Below are 23,150 nucleotides of genomic sequence, written 5' to 3'. Positions count from 1 at the left end.
GGATCTGATCAAATGACACAGAGCAAGATAGGACCTGCTGTATAATCCTCTGTGTCAACAGAACAGAATGAATCTGAAGCCTCCATAGACATGAATGCATAATGCTATGAACTCAGTCGTGTGTATGAGGTCCTAGAATTCCACCAAAACATCTAGAAGACCTGTCTGGGGTAGATCTAAGGCAAGCTTGGGTGGTGGTAACACTGGCAGACAAGTTTTCACTGTGCTGGTTTTGGTGGCAGCAGCTACGTATAGTCATCAAATAACAAATCAATGGCAAGGGATAAGATCTGCAAGCAGACGATTCACCATGGACGTGCAGGCGCATATGTAGGAACTAGGTCTCACATGAAATGGCATCACCAGGTCATTTGGCCAAAATGGCAATAGCAGTAGCACCAAGTGAGCAAGACTGTTTTATTCCTCCTCCCCATGATCAATCTTTGTACTCAGGCCACATCCACGCCTAGCACATGTTCATCATCGTCTCCGATTGTTTCTGCTCCTCTTCCATACCACCAGTCAACATCTATAAAGGAATATGTGTCCAGTAAACAGCAATTTTCGACTGTCGCTCTGTCTTGCTTGAAGACATGTCATGAGAAGAAGCACAGATGTCCACGTAGATAAACACGACCATCCCACACATGAAGTCCCAGGCTGATAAACTCCAACTATGGACTTCTTCAGTGATGTAAGCCTAATAGACATTGACTGATATATCCTCTTCCACCATTTTTCCATGAAGACTTCGATAAATTTTCTTGTATTTATAAGAAGACTAGCTTTTACCCGCGACTTCGTCTGCGGTGAGTTGAGTATTGGGCGGACACAGACGTGTGAAACTGTAAAAGTGCTTTAAAAAGTTTGGTGGGCTAGCAAATGTGATTTGATGTGTTATATTGTGTATCTAGTGATACAGACAATGTGATGTGTTATACAGCCTGTGTACAGGAGTATATATGTTTCAGGTACTGTATATAGCAGTGATAGGAGATACATGTAATTATATAGTATATACAGCCTGTGTACAGGAGTATATATGTATCAGGTACTGTATATAGCAGTGATAGGAGATACATGTAATTATATAGTATATACAGCCTGTGTACAGGAGTATATATGTATCAGGTACTGTATATAGCAGTGATAGGAGATACATGTAATTTTATAGTATATACAGCCTGTGTACAGGAGTATATATGTATCAGGTACTGTATATAGCAGTGATAGGAGATACATGTAATTATATAGTATATACAGCCTGTGTACAGGAGTATATATGTTTCAGGTACTGTATATAGCAGTGATAGGAGATACATGTAATTATATAGTATATACAGCCTGTGTACAGGAGTATATATGTATCAGGTACTGTATATAGCAGTGATAGGAGATACATGTAATTATATAGTATATACAGCCTGTGTACAGGAGTATATATGTATCAGGTACTGTATATAGCAGTGATAGGAGATACATGTAATATATAGTATATACAGCCTGTGTACAGGAGTATATATGTATCAGGTACTGTATGTAGCAGTGATAGGAGATACATGTAATATATAGTATATACAGTCTGTGTACAGGAGTATATATGTATCAGGCACTGTATATAGCAGTGATAGGAGATACATGTAATATATAGTATATACAGTTTGTGTACAGGAGTATATATGTATCAGGTACTGTATATAGCAGTGATAGGTAATACATGTAATATATAGTATATACACCCTGTGTACAGGAGTATATATGTATCAGGTACTGTATATAGCAGTGATAGGAGATACATGTAATTATATAGTATATACAGCCTGTGTACAGGAGTATATATGTATCAGGTACTGTATATAGCAGTGATAGGAGATACATGTAATTATATAGTATAGACAGCCTGTGTACAGGAGTATATATGTATCAGGTACTGTATATAGCAGTGATAGGAGATACATGTAATTATATAGTATAGACAGCCTGTGTACAGGAGTATATATGTATCAGGTACTGTATATAGCAGTGATAGGATATACATATAATTACAATGTGATGTGTTGTATTGTGTATGTAGTGATACAGACAATGTGATGGGTTATATAGTGGAAAGCTATATGTAAATGTGAGTGAGTAGAGTGAGGGCTACTCCTGAGGTGACAGTAAGGAGTGTGCAGGCAGGTTGAGGCAGGAAATACTAGTCAGTGTGTGTGAGTCTATAGCTGGGGCTAGGAGTCCTGCTTTTGTGAGTCTCCTGCTAGGAAGCCATGTTGTTTAGTGGCACCAAAAGTAGCCTGTGACTCAATCCTGAGGGAAAACTATGTTTGTGGAAAATTGCACGCAAATCCGTCCAGGCGTTTTAGCGTGATTGAGGAACAAACATCCAAACTCACAAACATCCAAACACACAAACTTTCACATTTATAATATTAGTAGGATGAGGCCTCCAATACTATCTTATGGGTCAACGTGTAACTATACCATCACCCGAGTATACAGTATTTTACAGTGCCTTAAGTTTTTCTTCAAATTTTGTAAACTGTCTCTCTGCCAACACAATGTTGATGTGGCATGTGCTTCTATAAAGGGATAACTGGCAGGATAATCCAATATGGGAAGAATGTGCAAATCTACCTTCCATGATGTAATTAGGAAGACAGAGTCTCAGTCAAGCAAACCAATAAAGAGCACTCCCTTTAACATCATGCCGACCTTCTCAGAGGCCTTTGTTTGCAATGATGTTGGGATTTTACCAGGTACAGTCTCTTAGCCAAGGACAGCTGTTTCGATGTTATTGCATCTCATCAGCTTGGCACAGAGAGGACTGATCTGGCAGAGGTGAGAGGCCTAGACAGGGTTGAAGGGATATCGTTACTCCATAGGGAGAGAACCACCATTTAGGTGTGTGGAGACTTATTAAGCCATGAGCGCTCTACTGTGCAAAGGGACATGGGAAGAATATGCAAATCTGACTTCCATGATGTAATTAGGATGCCAGTGCCTCAAGAATGCACACCAATAGAGGGCGCTCACTGAGAATGTGCAAGTCTACCTTCCATGATGAGTCTCAGTCAAGCAAACCTATAGAGGGCGCTCCCTTTAACATCATGCCAACCTTCTCAGAGACCTTTGTTTGCAATGATGCGGGGATTTTACCAGGTACAGTCTCTCAGCCAAGGACAGCTGTTTTGATGTTCTTGCATCTCGTCAGCTTGGTGCAGAGAGGACTGATCTGGCAGAGGTGAAAGGCTTAGACAGGGTTGATTCAGGATAATTCAAGTCATAGAATCTGTTCCATATTAGAGCATATTCTTTTTTTTATCAGCCAGAAGACCATGCACGATATAGTGCATCACTATTTTTCTTCAATTACTTCTCTTTTGGTGACTGTATCTACCTACAGCAGACTGGCACCGCAATGGGGAGCAAAATGACGCCACAGTACGCTAATCTCTTCATGGCCAAGCTTGAGAGTGACTTCCTATCCACCTGCTCCACCAGGCCTCTGGCCTACTACCGTTTCATTGATGATATCCTAATCATTTGGACTGGGTCTGAACAACAGCTGGAAACCTTCCATGAACAATTCAACCAGTTCCATCCCACCATCAACCTGACGCTCAATCACTCCTTCTCTGAAATAAACTTCCTAGACACAGTCATCAAGATACAGGACAACAAAATTGAGACATCGCTGTATCGGAAGCCGATTGACCGCCCTACCTACCTAAGATGGGATAGCTTTCATCCGAAACACATAAAGAATTCCATTGTCTACAGCCAGGCCATCAGATACCATCGCATATGTTCAAACCCTGTGGACAGAGATAAGCACATTGGGGGCCTCAAAAACACATTCTTGAGGCAGAGTTACCATCCAAGAACAGTTGAAAACCAAATCAACAGGGCCACCAGAATACCAAGATCGGAGTTATTAAAATACAACACCAAACAGGAGAACACTCGGGTACCCCTGGTTGTCACATATAACCCCCACCTGGAGACGCTGAGAGGAATCACACGCAAATTACATCCACTACTGCAAAAAGACAACCGTCTAACATCCATATTTCCAGACCCCCCCCTGCTGTGTTACAGACAGCCACCAAACCTCAGGAATATGATTATTAGCAGCTCACTGTCACCTCCAACTAACAAAGGAACATTTCCATGTGGACAGAAGAGGTGCAAAACCTGCCCTCACATACTGACTACGGACAAAATAAAGATCCCAAACTCTGATCGACACTACAAGATCCCAGGTAACTTCACCTGCAGCACACCTAATGTAGTGTATTTGATATTGTATACTAAGTGTCCTGAGGGCCTGTATGTAGGTGAGACAGGACAGTCACTTAGGATGAGGATGAACTCACACAGACATACGATTAGAGAGCAAAGAATGGACCTCCTGGTACCAGAACACTTCTGTAATCGAAATCATAATATGACCCAGGATATGAAGATCCTGGTACTGAGAGGGAATTTCAAGAGCAGAAAACATCGCCTCATATGGGAGGTTAAACTTATGGCGAACTTTGACACGCTCCAAAGGGGGTTAAACCAGGCCCAGGGTTTTATGACGTTTTACAACCACTAGACACCACGTCACTGATCAAAGAAGCTACAAACCCAGAGAACTTCCCTGGGAACTGATATATATGTTTATTTACATTGTGTTCTGTTCTCCATCTATTTTGCATCTAACACTCCATTTCTCTGTGTATATATATGCCTACCTTCAGAAATTGTGTTATACCATCCTGATGAAGAGACCTCTATAGAGTCTCGAAAGCTTGATATGTCATCAAAAAACTTTTTGAGTTAGCCATTAAAAAAGGTATCAACTACTGGGGACTTCTCTCAAAAAATTTCTTTCATTCTTCAAATCTTGTAATTGTCGCTCATGGCTGCTGCATCTGTTCCAATAAAGGAATCATTTTTGGTATTTTGTTTTTTTGAAAAGCCACTCTTCACTTTTCAAGTGGCTCACAAACTTGTCTCCCAAATAACAATAAGCCCCTGTAGCATCGCTATAGAACAAGCGCATTTCACCGATAAAAGGATAATTTTTGGAGCTTTCAAAAAACACAGTGTCGGCGCAGTGTATGGCGAATGGCAAAGCAATAATTTCAGCCCAACATAGAATGTCTTCGACCGGTTTATTCCACAGGTTGAACACAAAAACAGACCATAACTGCAAAGTTCTAGACTTGTCAAGGTCCTAAGTAAACAGAAAGTAGTCCATAACTACTTGGACCAGACTGAGCTTATCTCAGCCCAGGTAAACACAGTCACAATGTGAACGGCAACCTGTTATACTTGTCATTGTCCAGGAATGTTCAGCAATGTCTACTCATGGATTCCTTCTAGCCGTACAGCATTGACTGACTCTGTCAGACCTGTACACTTTGAATTGGTCTGTTATCAGCTAAAGGTCAGAGCTTGCAATAGATTTACATATGTTAAGACGCATCTCTAACCCTACCAAGTCACACCAATGCCCCTTTGACCCAGTATAATGCCCCCACTGAGGTCTTGCATAGTATAATGCCTGGGTGTGAACTCCGACCTATTAGTTGAGTACCCCAAGCATCGAAAACAATAACATGGCATTTGAGGATATTAAAATCGTACAAATACTACATGGCCGTTGAAGTGTATAAAAATATCACGAATCCAGGAATATAAAAATAGAAAGGACAGTAAACGGGCACTCAAGCGTATAAGTCGCATTGCAAAAACAACACAAGTGCATTTCTCTGAAGTTGTGTCTGTGCGGGTGGAAGAGGAATTTACTTTCTCCATTACAGCGCATCAGGGATCGGCTTTCATGGTCTGTTTCATACACTGTACATGGAGCAGCAGCACGTTGTCATGTGGGGAGAAGGAACGGGGCACTTGTGCTGTGCAATTGCTCCCTGCGATTTCAGTTGTTCACTCTTTTCTTCTCTGCCTGGCCCAGACTCCCGTGATGACTTCTTCAGCTTGTCTCTGTAGTCTGCTGCCCACGAGGCTACTGTGCCTGTAAGCGGCCACAGTAAAATGGCCGAACAGTCATGTGCAGTTGGCCCTGCACGAGGCGACTGCGCATGTGCAAAACTTAGATTCCGAACGCAGGCTCGCCAGAAGACGACAACATGAAGGACGCAGTGGAGAGGCGCGGTTTTAGTAGAGGTGTTGCTGGAGAATCTTTAGGCAGCACAGGGGACGCCCCTTGTGCTGTCTGGAGACTCATTTGCATACAGGGGAAAAACGGTATATCAACGGAACGGTGGCATGGAGCAGAAATATAAAGGTAGGCGATGAATATCCTTTCTTAAGGCTATTCTTATGTGATATTAACTGAAAAAGGGATTCTAATGGTAGAATCCCTTTAAGCCAGGGGGACACGCATGGTTAGCACTGCAGCCTTGCAGCGCTGGAGTCCTGGGATCGAATCCCGACAGGAACAATATCTGCAAGGAGTTTGTATGTTCTCCCCGTGGTTGCATGGACCTCCTCTCATTCTAAACATACTGAGAGGGGAAAATGTACATTGTGATCCCTACATGGGGCTCACCATCTACAGAAAAAAAAAATCCCTTTAACCCCTTCCTAACATGGCCGTTCAGTATTATACAGCAAAGAGCCGACACTAATGCCCATAACCAGTGCCTGCACTGATCGTGGGCATTTAGGCCCCTGATACCCCAAGTAAAGCTGACCAAGCTGTAAAAACTTCAAAAACATGGCTCCTTTCTACTTCTGAGTAGGTGACATCATGTCCGTTGGTCACATGGCAACGCCGCATCTCCATCCCATTAAAATGAAGGGAACTGAGCCGAAGCATCGCCATGTGACCAATGGACAGGATGTCACTTCCTGAGAAGAAGAAAGGAGCCATGTTTTTGAAGTCCTGCACCACCCCTTTAAGACCCATAAAGCACATTAGTGTCTTATATCCATGCTGGGAGATGTCGCTGTATTAGAGATACAAAGCAGGGGTTGAAATTATTATTGTTTGTACCATCCTTTATATGACATTCATCTACACTCACCGGCCACTTTATTAGGTACACCATGCTAGTAACGGGTTGGACCCCCTTTTGCCTTCAGAACTGCCTCAATTCTTCGTGGCATAGATACAACAAGGTGCTGGAAGCATTCCTCAGAGATTTTGGCCCATATTGACATGATGGCATCACACAGTTGCCGCAGATTTGTCGGCTGCACATCCATGATGCGAATCTCCCGTTCCACCACATCCCAAAGATGCTCCTCTATTGGATTGAGATCTGGTGACTGTGGAGGCCATTGGAGTACAGTGAACTCATTGTCATGTTCAAGAAACCAGTCTGAGATGATTCCAGCTTTATGACATGGCATTGCATTATCCTGCTGAAAGTAGCCATCAGATGTTGTGTACATTGTGGTCATAAAGGGATGGACATGGTCAGCAACAATACTCAGGTAGGCTTTGGCGTTGCAACGATGCTCAATTGGTACCAAGGGGCCCAAAGAGTGCCAAGAAAATATTCCCCACACCATGACACCACCACCACCAGCCTGAACCGTTACCGATACAAGGCAGGATGGATCCATGCTTTCATGTTGTTGACGCCAAATTCTGACCCTACCATCCGAATGTCGCAGCAGAAATCGAGACTCATCAGACCAGGCAACGTTTTTCCAATCTTCAATTGTCCAATTTCGATGAGCTTGTGCAAATTGTAGCCTCAGTTTCCTGTTCTTAGCTGAAAGGAGTGGCACCCGGTGTGGTCTTCTGCTGCTGTAGCCCATCTGCCTCAAAGTTGGACGTACTGTGCGGCGTTCAGAGATGCTCTTCTGGCTACCTTGGTTGTAACGGGTGGCTATTTGAGTCACTGTTGCCTTTCTATCAGCTCGAACCAGTCTGGCCATTCTCCTCTGACCTCTGGCATCAACAACGCATTTCCGCCCACAGAACTGCCGCTCACTGGATGTTTTTTCTTTTTCGGACCATTCTCTGTAAACCCTAGAGATGGTTGTGCGTGAAAATCCCAGTAGATCAGCAGTTTCTGAAATACTCAGACCAGCCCTTCTGGCACCAACAACCATGCCACGTTCAAAGGCACTCAAATCACCTTTCTTCCCCATACTGATGCTCGGTTTGAACTGCAGGAGATTGTCTTGACCATGTCTACATGCCTAAATGCACTGAGTTGCCGCCATGTGATTGGCTGATTAGAAATTAAGTGTTAACGAGCAGTTGGACAGGTGTACCTAATAAAGTGGCCGGTGAGTGTATATGTCAATTCCCTTAGAGGTGGCTCCACGTCAAACTGGTTTGGTAGCACAGTGCGCCCATAGCAGTGCCCACTACACCCGGGAACTGGCCAAGAAAGGAAGGAACGTCTCAGACTGGGTGTTCTCAGTGGGCTTGTGGCTTTACTGGTGCAGGTTGTAAGTGGCTGATGAAATGTTGGTGAACACGGTCAATATTACTACCGAGGGGTGAAAATTAAGTGAGAATCCATGCTGGTGACCACTGATCAGCCCTTGACTGGACCCCACATGGTATATGATGCCCCCACACAATATAACACATCTTTCCTAGACCCCACACAGTATATTGCCCCCATTCCTACCCCCGCCCTACAGTATATTACCCCCATTCCTACCCCTGCCCCACAGTATATTGCCCCCTTTCCTACCCCCACCCCAGTATATTGCCCCCTTTCCTACACCTGCTCCAAAGTATATTGCTCCCATTCCTACCCCCACCCCACAATATATTGATCCCTTTCCTACCCCCGCCCCACAGTATATTGCACCTTTCCTACCCCGCCCCACAGTATATTGCCCCCTTTCCTACCCCCACCCCACAGTATACTGCCCCCATTCCTACCCCCGCCCCAAAGTATATTGCTCCCTTTCTTATCCCTGCCCCAAAGTATATTGCTCCCTTTCCTACCCCCGCCCCACAGTATATTGCTCCCTTTCCTACCCCTGCCCCACAGTATATTGCCCCCTTTCCTACACCTGCTCCAAAGTATAATGCTCCCATTCCTACCCCCACCCCACAATATATTGATCCCTTTCCTACCCCCGCCCCACAGTATATTGCACCTTTCCTACCCTCGCCCCACAGTATATTGCCCCTTTTCCTACCCCGCCCCACAGTATATTGCCCCCTTTCCTACCCCCACCCCACAGTATACTGCCCCCATTCCTACCCCCGCCCCAAAGTATATTGCTCCCTTTCTTATCCCTGCCCCAAAGTATATTGCTCCCTTTCCTACCCCCGCCCCACAGTATATTGCTCCCTTTCCTACCCCTGCCCCACAGTATATTGCCCCCTTTCCTACCCCCACCCCAGTATATTGCCCCCTTTCCTACACCTGCTCCAAAGTATATTGCTCCCATTCCTACCCCCACCCCACAATATATTGATCCCTTTCCTACCCCCGCCCCACAGTATATTGCACCTTTCCTACCCTCGCCCCACAGTATATTGCCCCTTTTCCTACCCCGCCCCACAGTATATTGCCCCCTTTCCTACCCCCACCCCACAGTATACTGCCCCCATTCCTACCCCCGCCCCAAAGTATATTGCTCCCTTTCTTATCCCTGCCCCAAAGTATATTGCTCCCTTTCCTACCCCCGCCCCACAGTATATTGCTCCCTTTCCTACCCCAACCCCACAGTATATTGCCCCCATTCCTACCCCCGCCCTACAGTATATTACCCCATTCCTACCCCCGCCCCACAGTATATTGCCCCCTTTCCTACCCCCACCCCAGTATATTGCCTCCTTTCCTACCCCTGCCCCAAAGTATATTGCTCCCTTTCCTACCCCCGCCCCACAGTATATTGCCCCTTTTCCTACCCCGCCCCACAGTATACTGCACCCTTTCTTACCCCCACCCCAAAGTATATTGCTCCCTTTCTTATCCCTGCCCCAAAGTATATTGCTCCCTTTCCTACCCCCACCCCACAGTATATTGCTCCCTTTCCTACCCCCACCCCACAATATATTGCCCCCATTCCTACCCCCGCCCTACAGTATATTACCCCATTCCTACCCCCGCCCCACAGTATATTGCTCCCTTTCCTACCCCCACCCCACAATATATTGCCCCCATTCCTACCCCCGCCCTACAGTATATTACCCCATTCCTACCCCCACCCCACAATATATTGCCCCCATTCCTACCCCCGCCCTACAGTATATTGCCCCCTTTCCTACCCCCACCCCAGTATATTGCCCCCTTTCCTACCCCTGCCCCAAAGTATATTGCCCCTTTTCCTACCCCGCCCCAAAGTATATTGCTCCCTTTCCTACCCCCGCCCCACAGTATATTGCTCCCTTTCCTACCCCCGCCCCACAGTATATTGCTCCCTTTCCTACGCCCGCCCCACAGTATATTGCTCCCTTTCCTACCCCCGCCCCACAGTATATTGCTCCCTTTCCTACCCCCGCCCCACAGTATATTGCTCCCTTTCCTACACCCGCCCCACAGTATATTGCCCCTATTCCTACCCCCGCCCCACAGTATATTACCCCCATTCCTACCCCCGCCCCACAGTATATTGCCTCCTTTCCTACCCCCGCCCCACAGTATATTGCCTCCTTTCCTACCCCCGCCCCACAGTATATTGCTCCCTTTCCTACACCCGCCCCACAGTATATTGCCCCTATTCCTACCCCCGCCCCACAGTATATTACCCCCATTCCTACCCCCGCCCCACAGTATATTGCCTCCTTTGCTACCCCCGCCCCACAGTATATTGCTCCCTTTCCTACACCCGCCCCACAGTATATTACCCCCATTCCTACCCCCGCCCCACAGTATATTGCTCCCTTTCCTACCCCCGGCCCACAGTATATTGCTCCCTTTCCTACCCCCGCCCCACAGTATATTGCTCCCTTTCCTACCCCCGCCCCACAGTATATTGCTCCCTTTCCTACCCCCGCCCCACAGTATATTGCTCCCTTTCCTACACCCACCCCACAGTATATTGCCCCTATTCCTACCCCCGCCCCACAGTATATTGCTCCCTTTCCTACCCCCGCCCCACAGTATATTGCTCCCTTTCCTACCCCCGCCCCACAGTATATTGCTCCCTTTCCTACCCCCGCCCCACAGTATATTGCTCCCTTTCCTACACCCGCCCCACAGTATATTGCCCCTATTCCTACCCCCGCCCCACAGTATATTACCCCCATTCCTACCCCCGCCCCACAGTATATTGCCTCCTTTCCTACCCCTGCCCCAAAGTATATTGCTCCCTTTCCTACCCCCACCCCACAGTATATTGCCTCCTTTGCTACCCCCGCCCCACAGTATATTGCTCCCTTTCCTACACCCGCCCCACAGTATATTACCCCCATTCCTACCCCCGCCCCACAGTATATTGCTCCCTTTCCTACCCCCGGCCCACAGTATATTGCTCCCTTTCCTACCCCCGCCCCACAGTATATTGCTCCCTTTCCTACCCCCGCCCCACAGTATATTGCTCCCTTTCCTACCCCCGCCCCACAGTATATTGCTCCCTTTCCTACACCCACCCCACAGTATATTGCCCCTATTCCTACCCCCGCCCCACAGTATATTGCTCCCTTTCCTACCCCCGCCCCACAGTATATTGCTCCCTTTCCTACCCCCGCCCCACAGTATATTGCTCCCTTTCCTACCCCCGCCCCACAGTATATTGCTCCCTTTCCTACACCCGCCCCACAGTATATTGCCCCTATTCCTACCCCCGCCCCACAGTATATTACCCCCATTCCTACCCCCGCCCCACAGTATATTGCCTCCTTTCCTACCCCTGCCCCAAAGTATATTGCTCCCTTTCCTACCCCCACCCCACAGTATATTGCTCCCTTTCCTACCCCCACCCCACAATATATTGCCCCCATTCCTACCCCCGCCCTACAGTATATTACCCCATTCCTACCCCCGCCCCACAGTATATTGCTCCCTTTCCTACCCCCACCCCACAATATATTGCCCCCATTCCTACCCCCGCCCTACAGTATATTACCCCATTCCTACCCCCACCCCACAATATATTGCCCCCATTCCTACCCCCGCCCTACAGTATATTGCCCCCTTTCCTACCCCCACCCCAGTATATTGCCCCCTTTCCTACCCCTGCCCCAAAGTATATTGCCCCTTTTCCTACCCCGCCCCAAAGTATATTGCTCCCTTTCCTACCCCCGCCCCACAGTATATTGCTCCCTTTCCTACCCCCGCCCCACAGTATATTGCTCCCTTTCCTACCCCCGCCCCACAGTATATTGCTCCCTTTCCTACCCCCGCCCCACAGTATATTGCTCCCTTTCCTACCCCCGCCCCACAGTATATTGCTCCCTTTCCTACACCCGCCCCACAGTATATTGCCCCTATTCCTACCCCCGCCCCACAGTATATTACCCCCATTCCTACCCCCGCCCCACAGTATATTGCCTCCTTTCCTACCCCCGCCCCACAGTATATTGCCTCCTTTCCTACCCCCGCCCCACAGTATATTGCTCCCTTTCCTACACCCGCCCCACAGTATATTGCCCCTATTCCTACCCCCGCCCCACAGTATATTACCCCCATTCCTACCCCCGCCCCACAGTATATTGCCTCCTTTGCTACCCCCGCCCCACAGTATATTGCTCCCTTTCCTACACCCGCCCCACAGTATATTACCCCCATTCCTACCCCCGCCCCACAGTATATTGCTCCCTTTCCTACCCCCGGCCCACAGTATATTGCTCCCTTTCCTACCCCCGCCCCACAGTATATTGCTCCCTTTCCTACCCCCGCCCCACAGTATATTGCTCCCTTTCCTACACCCACCCCACAGTATATTGCCCCTATTCCTACCCCCGCCCCACAGTATATTGCTCCCTTTCCTACCCCCGCCCCACAGTATATTGCTCCCTTTCCTACCCCCGCCCCACAGTATATTGCTCCCTTTCCTACCCCCGCCCCACAGTATATTGCTCCCTTTCCTACACCCGCCCCACAGTATATTGCCCCTATTCCTACCCCCGCCCCACAGTATATTACCCCCATTCCTACCCCCGCCCCACAGTATATTGCCTCCTTTCCTACCCCCGCCCCACAGTATATTGCCTCCTTTCCTACCCCCGCCCCACAGTATATTGCTCCCTTTCCTACACCCGCCCCACAGTATATTGCCCCTATTCCTACCCCCGCCCCACAGTATATTACCCCCATTCCTACCCCCGCCCCACAGTATATTGCCTCCTTTGCTACCCCCGCCCCACAGTATATTGCTCCCTTTCCTACACCCGCCCCACAGTATATTACCCCCATTCCTACCCCCGCCCCACAGTATATTGCTCCCTTTCCTACCCCCGCCCCACAGTATATTGCTCCCTTTCCTACCCCCGCCCCACAGTATATTGCTCCCTTTCCTACCCCCGCCCCACAGTATATTGCTCCCTTTCCTACCCCCGCCCCACAGTATATTGCTCCCTTTCCTACCCCCGCCCCACAGTATATTGCTCCCTTTCCTACCCCCACCCCACAGTATATTGCCCCTATTCCTACCCCCGCCCCACAGTATATTACCCCCATTCCTACCCCCCACAGTATATTGCCCCCTTTCCTACCGCCGCCCCACAGTGTATTGCCTCCTTTCCTACCCCCGCCCCACAGTATATTGCCCCCATTCCTACCCCCCACCCCACAGTATATTGCCCCCATTCCTACCCCCCACCCCACAGTATATTGCCCCTTTTCCAAGAAACACACACAGTAATTCCCCCTTTACTGGGTCCACACACTATACTGCCTCTTCACAGGCCCCAATATAGTGTGTATGTGTATATTCTCAGCAACAGATCCACCAAGAACGCAGCAGGAAACGGACAGCGCTGTTCTCAGTGTAGTGTTTCAGAACAGGTACTACAGTAACCATTCACCTGAATTGGGCGTTTTAAAAGGGTTGTCAGGGAATTTAAAGGGGAGTTCTAGGATAAAGATATTGATGACCTAAAGCTAGGTGTCTTCTGTGAGATGTGCGGGGCACCGTGCCCTGATAATGCCACCCCACAGGGCACCAGGCACTCACAATAAGATGTCGGTCTATGGCCGCTCAGTGTGTTTGTCCCCCGGCTGTGACACTAGAGCTCTCCCCGCCTCTACACCCTGCTGGCCGGACACACACACACACAGACTCTCCCTCCAACACTAAACACAACGAGCTGGCTCATGTTGATGACGTCAATAACAACTTGCCCGGAAGTGATCGTCTCTGCGCCGCAATTTACTGTCTGCGCTGCCGAGCCCCGGATTCCATTGTCCTCCATTTTGTCGTAGCCTCCCGAACTTCGAACGGCTAATGAATAATCTCAGACAAAATGGCGCCTGCACGGGAGACAATGAGAGGACGGAGGTTATTGTTGGGCGCTGTGTAAGTGGTGGGAAGTTGTGAAGTGGAGGAGAGGAGCCACACTGTGCCTGCAACCTGTAGGGGTAAGTATAGTGAGGTGCTGGGCACTAGGGACCTATGGTTGCTATATTTGGAGGGACTGTCCTGGTACCTATGGTGCAGCTGATAACAGAGATGTATTGTATGTAGGGCTACATGTATATACCATATACCGCTCCAATCTCGTATGTAACCCGTACGTGGTGCCGTCACGACCAGTGGTCACTCCCATAGGAATGAATGGGAGCGTGCGAACTGCAAGGGGTTAAGCGCTGGCCGGCGCGCAGCCGCTCCCATTCATTCCTATGGAGCGAGGTATTCGCTCATCTCTAATCGCTATTTGTAGAATGGGCCCACATGGTAAGACGGAAGGGAAGGTGACAAACATGTCCGCCATTGTCTCTATTCACTTCTGAAGGGACGTAGCCAGTGAGACTCGCGCGTCATATTTCGATTCGGTTTCTGCCCAAAGATGGACGTATGCGTGTATAGATAGATTAATGTAGTGCGTGTATGTATATACTTTTTATTCCTCACGCAATATTTTTCTTTATTTCTTACCGTTTTCTGTTCTACAGAGTGTGAAGATTAAACATGGACGCCGCAACAAAAAAGACGAAATTCAAACATATCTGCCGTGTAAGTACCGCCGCCGATTCCAGACACTGGCTTATTCATGTAGCGTTGAGAAATCCAAAGTAGGTCTATCTATAGAAGATCCGCTGACAGGTCATGTGCGGAGGAGGCCATGACATCTCATCGGATTGTGTTCATATATGCATGATGGAAAACGTAGCGCCATTACCTGGGAGATCTATTGCACCCACTGACCAAGACCATGAAACAGATGCAAAGTCAACTTTGTGGCAAAAATAGTGAGTAGGGTTGAGCGATCGTGTTCGGAAAAGATCGGATTCCGATCGGCGATCAAGAAAATTTCGGAATTCCGAACACGATCTTTTTAGGTGGGATCGAGATCGGTGATTATTTCCCACAATGCTTTGCTACTGGCCAAGCATTGTGGGAAAAGCTAACAATGATAGCCTTCACACTGAGTATACGCTCCGCTCATTCTGAGTGTATACTCAGTGTGAAGGCTCCGCTGCGGTTCCATAGGAATGAATGGAAGCAGCTGGCATGCAGTCTTAACCCCCTGCGCGCCGGCTGCGTCCATTCATTCTAATGGGAGACTAGCTAACATCTCTAGTAGCTACTTACCTGCAGAGATGGCTGGTCCGGTGCCCGGTGTTCTCGTTCTTCTTCGCCTCGCTGCCCCCGCCTACCAGGTTAGTGTTAAAGAGCTAAGAAGAAGAAGGCGGGGCTTGTGGCTTAGGAGAGTGTGGGTGGGTACAGGGCGGGGAGACGTGATGTCTCCCCTCCCAGTACCCGCCCACACTCTTCTAACCTGGGAGGCGGGGGCAGTGAGGCGAAGAAGAACAAGAACACCGGGTACCGGACCAGCCATCTCCGCAGGTAAGTGGACACCAGGGGGGACTAAGTAGCCAGAGGATTAAAAAAAAATCCTCTGGCTAGTTAGTGATTAAAAAAAATCACTACACAGCATGGATTTAACAATTAAAGCGTTCCATTGTTAGATTCCATGCTGTATAGCGAATAAGATTGTTTTTAAAATTTGATCTCCGATTAATAAAAAAATACCATTGACTTGCATTGGGATCGAGATCGGGTTCGCATGAAAAATGATCGGAAATCGGATTTCAAAATCGATCCTGAAAAGTAAAGATCGGCTCAACCCTAATAGTGAGGTAAAACTCCAATTCTTTATTGGAAATATTTAAAACCATATATATAGCGATATCACCAACGGGAAGGTTTTTACCCCTCCAGATAGTTCCTCTCAGTATGTAATGTTTGCAGTATCACACCGGGAGATGAGGGGTTAATACTACAAAAACACCCTATACTGGCCGGTATGGTCCCATAGGGCATCGCTAAAGGACACTGATAAAAAGCAGAAATCTATATACTGAGCACTATCTAAGAGAGGTAAAACACTCCCAGGTTTGCAGCTTAGATAAGTCTACAAGTGGTGAGGAATAAGGAAACCCGAAGGTTAAAGGGATTCTACCATTAAATCCTCTTTTTTTGTGGATAATACGTCGGAATAGTCTTTAGAAAGGCTATTCGTCTCTTACCTTTAGACGTGATCTCTGCCGCGCCGTTCCTTAGAAATACCAGTTTTTACCGGTATGCAAATTAGTTCTCTGGCAGCGATGGGGGCGGGCCCTAGCGCAGAAAATGCGATGGGGGCGTCCCCACTGCTGCTCGAGAACACCATCCTGCGCTGCCTCTATCTTCGGCTGGATCCTCCCCTTCTTTCGTCGTCTTCCTCCTGCGTCACCTCCAATGCCTGCGCAGTTGGCTCTGCCAGTGAGACACCAGCAGAGCCGAGTGCGAATGCCAGCCGCTGGCCATTTTTGGGAGGCCGCTCCTACATTGAACTACAAGAGTAAGAACGGCCTCCCAAAAATGGCCACCGGCTGGCATGCGCACTCGGCTCTGCTGGTGTCTCACTGGCAGAGCCAACTTCGCAGGCGTCGGAGGTGACGCAGGAGGAAGACGACAGAGAAGGAGAGGATCCAGCCGAAGATAGAGGCGTCGCAGGATCGTGTTCTCGAGCAGCAGTGGGGACGCTCCCATCGCTGTGATTTGCATATTGGTAAAAACCGGTATTTCTAAGGAACGGCGCGGCGGAGATCACATCTAAAGGTAAAAGACGAATAGCCTTTCTAAAGGTTATTCCAACGTCTTATCCACAAAAAAAAAAAGAGGTATTAATGGTAGAATCCCTTTAGCCTCAGGGTTTCCTTATTCCTCACATAATGACACATTGCCTCACCACTTGTAGACTTATCTAATCTTATTTTCAATAAAGAATTGAGGTTTTATCTCACTAGTTGACTTTGTAATTAGACCCACGCGTATTTCTCCTTTTCCATGAAACAGATGCACCCTTAAAGCCCCTGTTATTGGGTATTGGGGTACTCTGCGTGTGTACAGTATGATGTGTGTGCAGTGTCGGGGTCTTGGATTACATAGTGTACATGTGACTAATCTGCTTTTTCTGTGCTTTTGCAGCTCTGCAACATACGGTGCATCAACCCGAGAGACCAGGCCATACACTACGTCTCACCGGTCCATAAATTCATGATGGTGAGTGATCTCCCTGACACCAGCGGGGGTCCGACGCCTGGGACCATTGCAGATCAACTGTTTCCCGTTGATAGTGTGAGCTGCGATACTTTTAATGACGGCCATAGTGAGCATTGTAGTGGTTATCTCATTCACGTCAATGAGAACTCACTATGGCTACTATTAAAAGTACAATGAGTGAGCACTGCAGCGTGGGGAAGCGACTGATCTGTGGGGGTCTCGGCAGTCAGAGCCCACCCATCTTCATTGGATAGGACATCAGTTTGGTACCAACTTTTTCCCCAGGACCCATACAGTGGGCTTGTTTTTTCTGGGACCAGTTGTATTTTTTTTAATGACACCTTTTAATGTGCTACATAATTTCTTCCTGAGAAGGAGAAAACAGCCATGTTACAATACATACATGTATACATGTGCTAGCTATAACCCGCGATTTTGTCCGCTGTCCCCTTACCCTTGCGTGAACCACCTGCAGCGCGGCCCGTGGCCCCCCACAGCCCTTTCCTTGTGGCCGGCGCGGGCCCCTCCCACAGTATCGTGGGCCGGGGCCCGACAGCCCCGCTGCTGCACCTCCGACCCTCCCCTTTCCCCCCCACTTGCGCCCCCGGCCCCCTTCCCCCCTTTAGAGATTACAGTCGCCTCCTACAGCTACCCCTACCTCCCCCCCCCCACCACCACCTACCCGTGACCCCAGTTACCCTCCCCCCCCCCCTCCCCTTTGCACATGTGCAATCTGGCCCCCCTCCCCCTACTTACCTTCTGCCCTCTGGTGCCAAACCCCACCTCCCTAACCCCCACCACCTCCCCCAAACCACCAACCCCCCCTCCCCATCACCTTTTGTCCCCCCCCCCTCCCTTAAGCAACCCGCCGATCCCTGTTCCCGCAGCACTCACCATGCACATGCTGGAGAGGTGAGTGTCTCATGGCCGCAGCTTCAGTGAGCATGTGCGGTCCTTCCCCTGCCGTGTGTGTGCCCAGCCGCACAGTTCGCGGGTAGGTGTGGCTGGGCTTGTTCGGGCCGGGTGCGCTGCTGCATGCTACGCCGGCCTGAGGCAATGTGTGGCCGACCGGCATGTCTGCGGCGTTCGGAACCATGCGGGCAGCCGCCATGTTGAGCAAAGGGTCCCCGCGCGCTGGCCACGCCCACAATTCGGCGCCAACCTATGGGCTGCTGTGCTGGCTCCCTATCCCGCCCACACACCGACATGCACCAATAGGAGTGGCGTGTAACTACCTGCGCTGACGTCATGCCCGGACCGACAGTGGAGCAGGAGACAACTTTTGAGGGTCGTGGTGGCGTTTTGGGATGAATGACACACTTTTAAAGTAGCCCATTTTTCCTTCCTAGCCAATATGTAGGTGTGTGTGAAATTTCTATGAAATCCATTCAGCCGTTCGGGTGTGATTGAGGAACAAACATCCAAACACACAAACTTTCACATAGGATAGGATATACTGTTGATGTCAGTAATTAAAGGGGTTTTCTGGGATTTGATTAAAGGGATCCTATCATTAAAATCACTTTTTTTTTATGGATCTCACGTAGGATTATCCTTAAGAAAGGCTATTCTTCTCCTACCTTTAGAGGTCTTCTCTGTGCCGCCGTTGGGTAGCAATCCCAGTTTTCATCTGTATGCAAATGAGTTCTCTCACAGCACTGGGGGCGGTCCCCAGTGCTGTGAGAGAACTCTCCAGCGACGCCTCCATCTTCTTCAGGAGCTGGGTTTCAAACTTCTAGGCGTCGGGCAAAGCAGACTGTGCATGCCTGTGACCACAAGAAAATGGCCACTTAAGCAGCTTACTATGTAAGGGGCCATTTTCTTGTGGCTCGGGCATGCTTATTTGGCTCTGCCTGAGGCCTAGAAGATTGAAACCCAGAACGGAAGGAGACACAGGGAGAGGGCGTTCCAGAAGAAGACAGAGGCAGCACTGGAGAGTTCTCTCGCAGCATTGGGGACGCCCCCAGTGCTGTTTGAGCGCTGAGGACCGCCCCCAGTGCTGCGAGATAGCTCATTTGCATACAGACGCAACCGGGATTTCTACTGAATGGCGGCACGGAGAAGACATCTAAAGGTAGGAGAAGAATAGCCTTTCTTAAGGCTATTCCTACGTGTGATCGAGAAAAAAATTTGATTTTAATGGTAGAATCCCTTTAAGTCATCAATAAATGAGTGTTAGGTGAACCTCACAGATCAGAGTCTGTAGACCGCTCCTGTAGATCAAAGTCTCTCTGGCTTCAGTGGGGGAATCTGACTATAAGACACCTCAGATTGTGACGTATGATGTCTTTAGAAGTAGTAGGGATATGTATAATGGTCCAATAATCCAGAAGATCTGATAACCTAGCTGTGTGTTAGTGGGATTGTCCTGTACGATGAGGACATAACCTGATTCTGCCAATTGTTTCTACAGGGGGTAAAGAATACACAGCTGTCCTATGTAGATACTTCCAAGACGCTGAGTGAGCAGATCGTAGATACTGGCAAAAAGGACACTTTTATTGGTAAGAAAGTCCTAAGGTTGGTGTATCCCTAGGGGGCGCGTCATGGGACGCTAGGTGGGGAACCTGACCTAGGACCCAAGACGAAGGGATTACAGCGCACCTCAGCGCCTGCTGAGCTTGGTAGACGGGATCTGTAGGGACTAGGTTCTTGTTTTAGCGATTTTGTGGGAATCCTGAGGTTGGAGCACCTCCGATCATACTAGTGATCTGCTAAAGGGGGCTGAGGTATGCCCTGTCCACGGGATAGAACATAACCTGCAGGTTGGTGGGGACCTGACCACTCTATCTCTGGTCATAAATTGCCCATATGGAAAGACCCCGTAAACTTATCCCCTGTCCACAGGATAGAGGCAAAACGGGGGTCCCACGTCCCCATACTATAAAGGAGCAGCAGTCTCTTATTCTTTAAGGTTTTGGTGTATACATTTCTGGGCCTTTAAGGGGAAATCTGAGACTACGATATTGAAAGGGTTACGTCTTGTTTTGCCAGGCCTTGAGTACATCTATGAATATGCGGAGGACAGCAATGGTTCCCGCATGTACGAATGCAAGCTGTGTGATGCTCCCTTCAACCCAGACGCCATCTACCTCCACATTGTGGGGATTCAACACCGAATAGCCTACCTGGTAAGTCCAACCCTTGACATGAGCTTGCTGCGTCCCGTTATCCATGGTGTGAAGACCATTGGCTGGTTCTTCCGCGAGTGGATTGTGTCCGGTATTGCAGTGAACAGAACAGGTCTGAGCTGCAATACCGCCCACAACCTTTGGACCGGTGCGGCGCTGTTTTTGTGAGAAAGCAGCCATGTTTTTTTTTATACTGTACAACTGTTTTAACTTCAAGGTGTAATAGAGAGGATGACAACCGGTAGTAGGGCAAAAAAGCTCAGTCCTGAAATGGTTAAAAGGTGACACCGGCGTGGAAGGTTTACCGTATTGGGTGGTGACGTCCGTTTAGGTTCTGACGTTTTGTCTTTCAGGTGAAGCATCATCCTATTATGGGAATCTGGGCTGGTTACGAAATCCAAAGCCAAGCCAATTACAGGAGACTGACCAGCAGCTCCCTCGCCATCGAGCAAACCTATGGAAGGAAGAAGATCAATGTAAGCCTTCTTCATGGCGGCCGTAGACCGCTGTTATGTATGCCGTAGAACGGGCCTGGTGAATGGCCACAGCTACTTATAGGAGTGACTGGAGCGAGCGATGTGCCTTGTCGTTCCTTCTCCCCCATAAAGCCTTGGCCACATCACCAGGCCTGTCGGTGACCGCCAGCATTCACACCATTACACGTTACAATCGATCTGCTTAAGTGGGCCACTGTCTGAAATGACAGCAACCTGACCCAACCTACGGGCACTGATGGGGCTTTTAGGCAACCATACTCTATGTATGATGTAGTCAGTGCACCTGCGGCTGCATCTTGTAAAGCAATGGCATATCACTAGGATATGCCGTCATTTTCTGATCAGCGGCGGTCCTATGAACGAATGAAGTGGCTGCAGAGGCGGGCCGGAGCTGTGGCCCCTTCACAGTCTGATGGCATGGTCATTGTGGTTACAGGACTACTTTTGCCATTGAATAGGGCCAGATGGGGTAATTGGGGTACTGTGGCCCTTCATTCTTAGGGGTAGTGGCGATCTCAGAGGTCGACGAGGAAATACATCCCAAGACCCTATCGGTCAGCCAATTTTTTTGTGTGTATATTTTATGTAATTTTTTGTCTCTGTATTTTTAGGGCAGGGGTTGAACTACCACCATAGCCGTCGTAGTGGCTGCTATGGGGTCTGTGACTTTAGGGGACCGGACCTGACCCTGCTCCTGCTAACCGCCACCTCTGTTTTGTGGTCCTGGTGCTAAATTGTGTCCTCCTCTGTAACATGCAGGGGAGGCGGTTACCAGGAACTGAGTCGATGCCAATCGGCTGCTACCTGTTGGAGTGATCCAGTAGGTAACGGCCTAAAGGTCACTCTGCGGGGACCAGTACGGGCCCTTACTGTATGAGGGCCTGTAATGGGGCAGTAAAGGGTATGTTATACCATGTGGTGGCCCGGAAAGGGGCGTTATACGAGGGGAGGGGGGCCCATTTGTTCCTAGCTATATACCCCTGCTTCCACCGGTCGCAGGTGGGCGTGTAATTGCTCCTCTTCTATTTTATATCTTAGGTTGTGAATGAAGTTTATGTACCGAAACCAAACAAATGTGATGAAAGTGATTCAGAACCTGCTTCGGATGGTACGTTCACCACCTAAAAAGAAAGAAAGAAATGGCTCGGGGAGGAGGGGGTGCGCCCCCTCCTGGTCAGTGTGATGGATGTCACCGTATCACCCTGCCGAATGCACACGCTATAACCTAAAACAGACTCCTGACAGCTCCATATACTGCAGGCTGTTACAACCTATCTCTTTATCAGTCCCCCGTCCCCCCGCGGCTTCACACTTTACCTCTCTCAGTCTGAAAAGCCCCCTACCAGGGGGTAATCTTTCATTCTGCCCTGTTTCTCAAGCCACGGCCTAGGAAAAGGACACGGGACGTCATAGGTGACGTTGCGAGTGATGTCCGAGTTCCTTTACTGAGGCCACTGATTGACCTCGGTGGTCATGTGCGGCCGGGACTTCTGCCAAAACAAGACCCCTAAGCAGCAGAGCCGGACCGCAGTGAGAGATACCAGAGCACTGGGGATGGGTAAGTATGGGTGGTTGTTTTTTTGTTTTTTTCTCACCTTCCCCAGCCTCCTTTCAAATAGATGGTTATCCTGGACAGTCCCTTTTAACCTCTTCCCGAAATTCGACGTACTAGCGGATGCCGGGTGTTTAAATATGGCGGCCTGTCGGCCGCCATAGCTGCCTGTTGTCTGCTATTTTATACAGAAGACACCATGTGCTAATGCCCGCGATCAGTGCCCGCACCAAACTCGGGCATTAACCTCTCTGACGCTTGAGGCGCCATTTTAACAGTGATCGCAGGCACTCTATGTAGCTTACAATAGAAATGCTGAATTTTTGTAATGCATTAGTGATCAGACCCCCTGGGGTTCAAGTCCCCTAGGGGGTCTAATAA

At 48.8% G+C, this 23,150-nt stretch overlaps 1 protein-coding gene across 1 annotated transcript in view; it reads left to right on the top strand.

The window, feature by feature from the left end:
• Window positions 1–14,329: 14,329 nt before the first annotated feature.
• Window positions 14,330–23,150, top strand: part of LOC142214278 (uncharacterized) — a 39,224-nt gene continuing 30,403 nt past the window's right edge. Inside the window, exons 1-7 of the mRNA XM_075283178.1 lie at window positions 14,330–14,459; window positions 14,996–15,054; window positions 17,515–17,589; window positions 20,003–20,093; window positions 20,584–20,720; window positions 21,074–21,196; window positions 22,256–22,325. Of these exons, the coding sequence (XP_075139279.1) occupies window positions 15,010–15,054; window positions 17,515–17,589; window positions 20,003–20,093; window positions 20,584–20,720; window positions 21,074–21,196; window positions 22,256–22,325 (541 nt within the window). The 5' untranslated portion in view covers window positions 14,330–14,459; window positions 14,996–15,009. The remainder of the gene's footprint in view (window positions 14,460–14,995; window positions 15,055–17,514; window positions 17,590–20,002; window positions 20,094–20,583; window positions 20,721–21,073; window positions 21,197–22,255; window positions 22,326–23,150) is intronic.

Source organism: Leptodactylus fuscus, chromosome 7 (genome assembly GCF_031893055.1).
Source record: "Leptodactylus fuscus isolate aLepFus1 chromosome 7, aLepFus1.hap2, whole genome shotgun sequence".
Classification (NCBI taxonomy): Eukaryota; Metazoa; Chordata; class Amphibia; order Anura; family Leptodactylidae; genus Leptodactylus; species Leptodactylus fuscus.
The sequence above is the reverse complement of the archived record's forward strand: the minus strand, read 5'-3'. Positions and strand labels throughout refer to the sequence as shown.